Below are 4,398 nucleotides of genomic sequence, written 5' to 3' on the forward strand. Positions count from 1 at the left end.
TACTGTCGCCTCTGGGATGTGTCGCATGCACATTTGGCACAGACTTTTTTGGGGGGGGAGAATCCCGGGAGAATGAAATGAGCAATGATTTGTTGACTATTATATCTCTGTTTAAGACTGTGGAAGTGGTTAAATATTCATTACGAGACACTGTGAGAGAGACGGTTAACCGACACGACAACAATAACACCAGGCGGCGAGAAAGTTGAACAAGAATTCCACAAATTTATTTTTTTCCTCCAACAGGCCAGAGCCAGTTCTCATAAAAAGGCACTTCATTTCCCCTTGACCTTTAATAAACGTATCTAAACAACAAATCTGATAAAGAGTCAAGGTGAACTTTAAATTAAATATATTTACAATAAATAAAACATTTATACAGATTTATACAGTTAATCATGCCACTTTGAGGGAGGATTTCCCAAGATGCCTCCCCATTAAAAGTCTCTCTCTTGTTTTGCTTTGCAACACAGGGCATGTCTACTGCACCGAACACTATGCACAGAAAAAAAATACGTGTAACAATACTGAACATTTCCCTTTATGCATTAAATACTGTTTATAGCTAGTGACTCGTAGTGATGCCTGTACCTTTGTGTCCCTTGGCAGCAGCAGCAGCAGCAGAGGAGTGAGTGACAGTTCAATTCAACCACTCTTCTTCTTGTAAAGTCTTTAGCAGCTCCTTGCACAGGGCATTATGTGTGTGTGTGTGCGTGTGTGTGTGTGTCGCTCTCAAACGTGTGTGGGGTTGTCTGAGTGCAGGTCAGTCTTGGCCATGTGCAGAACCACGGCGGGAGATTTGTAGTGGCAGTGTGTGCTGCCGCAGCTCACGCCGCTGCACGGTTTCCGGCTACTAGTCCTGTCTGTCAGCTTCCTGCTGCACAGGCCCTGCCAGGTCTGCAGGGTCTTGGAGCTCCACACCCACACGCCGCTGGTGATGCCGACCACCAGCGACATGAAGATCTTCAGCATGAACACGGCCACGGTGGGCACGGACGTCTGCAGCGAGCAGTCGCCGCTGTGGCCGCCGAACGAGCCGCACTTCATCTGCAGCCCGCGCAGCTTCCAGTAGTCCATGTTGAGCCTCTCGTAGAAGTAGCAGACGATGACGCAGGTGGCCGGCACGGTGTAGAGGATGGAGTAGATGCCGATTTTCACCATGAGCTTCTCCAGCTTCTCCGTGTTGGTGCCCTCCGTCTTCATCACCTTGCGGATGTGGAAGAGGGCCACGAAGCCCGTGAGGATGAACGAGGTGCCGATGATCAGGTAGCAGGAGAGAGGGATGAGGACGAAGCCGGTGAGAGCAGCAGAGTCCATACTCCCCACGTAGCACAGCCCCGTTAGCTCATCCCCAGCCACCTTCCTCATAGTGAGGATGATGATGGTCTTAAGAGCAGGGATGCCCCAAGCAGCCATGTGGAAGTAGTTGCTGTGGGCTTCGATGGCCTCGTGGCCCCACTTCTTGCCCGCAGCGAGAAACCAGGTGAGGGTGAGGATGACCCACCAGATAGAGGAGGCCATGCCAAAGTAGTAGAGGATGAGGAAGACGATGGTGCAGCCGGTGGACTCCAGCCCCTCCTGGATGATGTACAGCTCGCCGTGCTCGCGGTCGCACGCGATGTTCTCGGACCCCGCCACCGAGCGGATGATGAAGGCCACGGAGTAGACGTTGTAGCACATGGAGAGGAAGATGATGGGCCGCTCCGGGTACTGGAAGCGGTGAGGCTCCAGGAGGAAGGTCAGGACGGTGAAGGCGGTGGAGACGAAGCAGAGGATGGACCACACCGTCATCCAAATGAAGGCAAAGTCCTTGTCCTGTCTGGACCAGAAGACGTCCACGGCAGGGGAGCAGCGCGGGGCACACGACTGGCTCTTCTCCACAAACTGGAACTTGTCCGGGTTCTCGCAGGAGCCCATGCTGCCCGGTGAGCGGCCGCCGCCGCCGCCGCCGGTGCTGGTGCCCGGCTGCCTGGGGCGAGGGGGCACCGGGAGCATGCCCTCGCCCTTCTTGACCTCCGCCCTGGTTTCGTTCTCGGGGGCCTCCATGCACAGGGCGTTGGGGTCGTTTCTGGTGGGCAGCTTGGAGCAGTCGAGCGAGTCGGGCCAGGTGTAGCTGAACTTCTTCATGATGGGCGCACACCTCTCCCGGGCCTGCTCGCACATGGGCCTGCAGGCGGGGATGGAGGTCGACACTTTGTCCGTGCACATGGGGGCGTACAGGGAGCAGAGGAAGAAGCGGAGGTGCACGTCGCAGCCGTAGGCCACCAGCGGGGCGAACTCGTTCAGCTTGATGGCAGCCTCCTTCTGGTCGTCGTGGTCCATGAAGTTGGGCATGCGGGTCAGGTTGTAGCCGATCCCCTCGCACATGGGGATCACGATGGGCTCGCACTTGGCCGGTCGGCCGCGCTCCAGGTCGTAGGATCCGATCTCGAAGCCGGAGCCAGAGATCACCAGCAGGCACCACAGAAGAATCGCCGCCTTCAGCGGACAACCATCCATGCTCATTCTTTTCTTTTCTTTTCTTTTCCTAGAGAGAAATATAGAGTCAAAATGCCGGGGGTGTGGGGGTCGGTCACACGGGAGAGATCCCCTGCTATTTCCCCATGGCGAGGCGCAGCTCCTTCGCCGTCACCGCTGCGTCGGAAGGACGCCGCCGCGCGCGGACGCGCACACTCGGCTCGACTGTCGTGCGTTGGTTCGGCTGAAGCGGTTAATCCCGCGGAGAGGCGAGGTGCGGGTCCGCGCAACTACGAAACGCGACGGGTCGGAAACTTCCGAGCAGCAATGGAGAGAGGAAACAACAACCCAAACACCGACGAGCTGAGAGTCAAAATCCTCCAACCGCGCGTCGGCGAGCGGAGAGGAGGAGGAGGAGGAGGAGAGCGCGGCTGGCGGCGGGGTCCAGAGAGCCGTGGAGCCGCCACTGGCGCGTCCGTGCGTCCGTGCGTCTGGTGGCTCTTCGTCCTCCGCGTACAGAGCTCGACACTGACGTTGGAGAGCCGCTCGCTCAGTGGGACTTCAGTCAGGGGGCAGACGAGGAGGAGGAGGAGGAGGAGGAGGAGGAGGAGGAGGTCGCTCCGTGACGCGCACATTTCAGCCGGAGCAGCGCACAAGGAAAAATATCAGACAGATGCTGGAGGATGGTCAAATACCTCTCTGACATTTCTGCCCCCGAAATACAACTCCCAGTCAGCACGCAAGAGTCAAAGTGGATACAAGCAGCACAAAGTAAAACACACACACACACACACACACACACACACAAAACACGACTCAATTACAAGCAAAAGTCCCGATTTAAGATTGAAGGTTTAATTTACCTGCAAACTACCTGCAAATATATATCTAAAGTATAGAAACTATACATCCAATCATGCACTGTACACATTTCATCCGTTATTGCACTTTCCATTTCACACAGGCCCACTGTAACTGCACTAACATATGAAAGTCTTTCACTATCTTTTTAGTAAGTGTTTGTTTTTTTGCATAAAATAATATTAATGAAACTGTACAAACAGAACAGAGAGCAGTTGGAATTTGCACTTCCTAAACCAACAACAAAAGTCAAAGTGCTATTTTGCACGATGAACACATACTTTTGGATACTATCTTTTGATATGTGGTGTGTTTCCTTACGACTAAAGCATGTGAAAAAACAACTCCCTCCACTGCCGCTCTTGTTGCAGATTGGCTTTATTGGATTGTCATTAAGCACAGTGGGGGAACAGGTGTCTCTTTTGCTTGGGTAAACTTAAAAAACCCCACGGCAGTAAAATAAAAGTGCTGCATTCAGGATTCTACTTAAGCGTATAAGCAGGTTTTCACCCCCTCACCATGTCTGCACAGATACAGTTCCTTTAACGTATACCTTTCTGTATAAAAGTACGTTTTGAATGTACTAAAACCAGATTTTGACAAAACATCACGACGGGGTAGTGTACAAATAGTGTACAATATTCATTTGGTCAGAAACCAGAATACGGCAAACTAAATGCTGCACAGTCAATTTGGGGCATTCGAGGTCATGGCCAAGTATTTATTGTAAAGTCCTCATCACGCAGCAGAACGGCCCCTGTCATTGTTGTATCCTTGATGTCAGTGGAGACTGATGCATGAACACAATTTTAACAAATGTATATAGTGTTGGGTATCGTGTCTTAGTCGCACATACATTCCAAATGTGTGAAGTGATTTGCAAGCACCAAAGTAGCATCAGATTGAAATACTGTAAGTAAGTAGACCTCTGAACTGTACATCCGGGGCTCGATTACATGTTCTCAGCTTCTCCTCACCACTGCACACATACTAACATTATTATTTTAACCTGTAGGTCACTGTGGGGCAATTCAATTTACAGTATAACAACGAATGGGAACAGGCTCATCATATTTTAGA

General features: G+C 52.0%; 1 protein-coding gene across 1 annotated transcript; it reads right to left on the reverse strand.

Annotated features, from left to right (window-relative positions):
- Positions 1-205: 205 nt before the first annotated feature.
- fzd9b (frizzled class receptor 9b) lies at positions 206-3,003 on the reverse strand. The gene has a single exon (XM_035623579.2). The coding sequence runs from the start codon at positions 2,503-2,505 to the stop codon at positions 733-735; it is 1,773 nt and encodes a 590-aa protein (XP_035479472.2). The 5' UTR covers positions 2,506-3,003; the 3' UTR covers positions 206-732.
- Positions 3,004-4,398: the final 1,395 nt, after the last annotated feature.

This window comes from Scophthalmus maximus, chromosome 11 (genome assembly GCF_022379125.1).
Source record: "Scophthalmus maximus strain ysfricsl-2021 chromosome 11, ASM2237912v1, whole genome shotgun sequence".
NCBI classification, from domain to species: Eukaryota; Metazoa; Chordata; class Actinopteri; order Pleuronectiformes; family Scophthalmidae; genus Scophthalmus; species Scophthalmus maximus.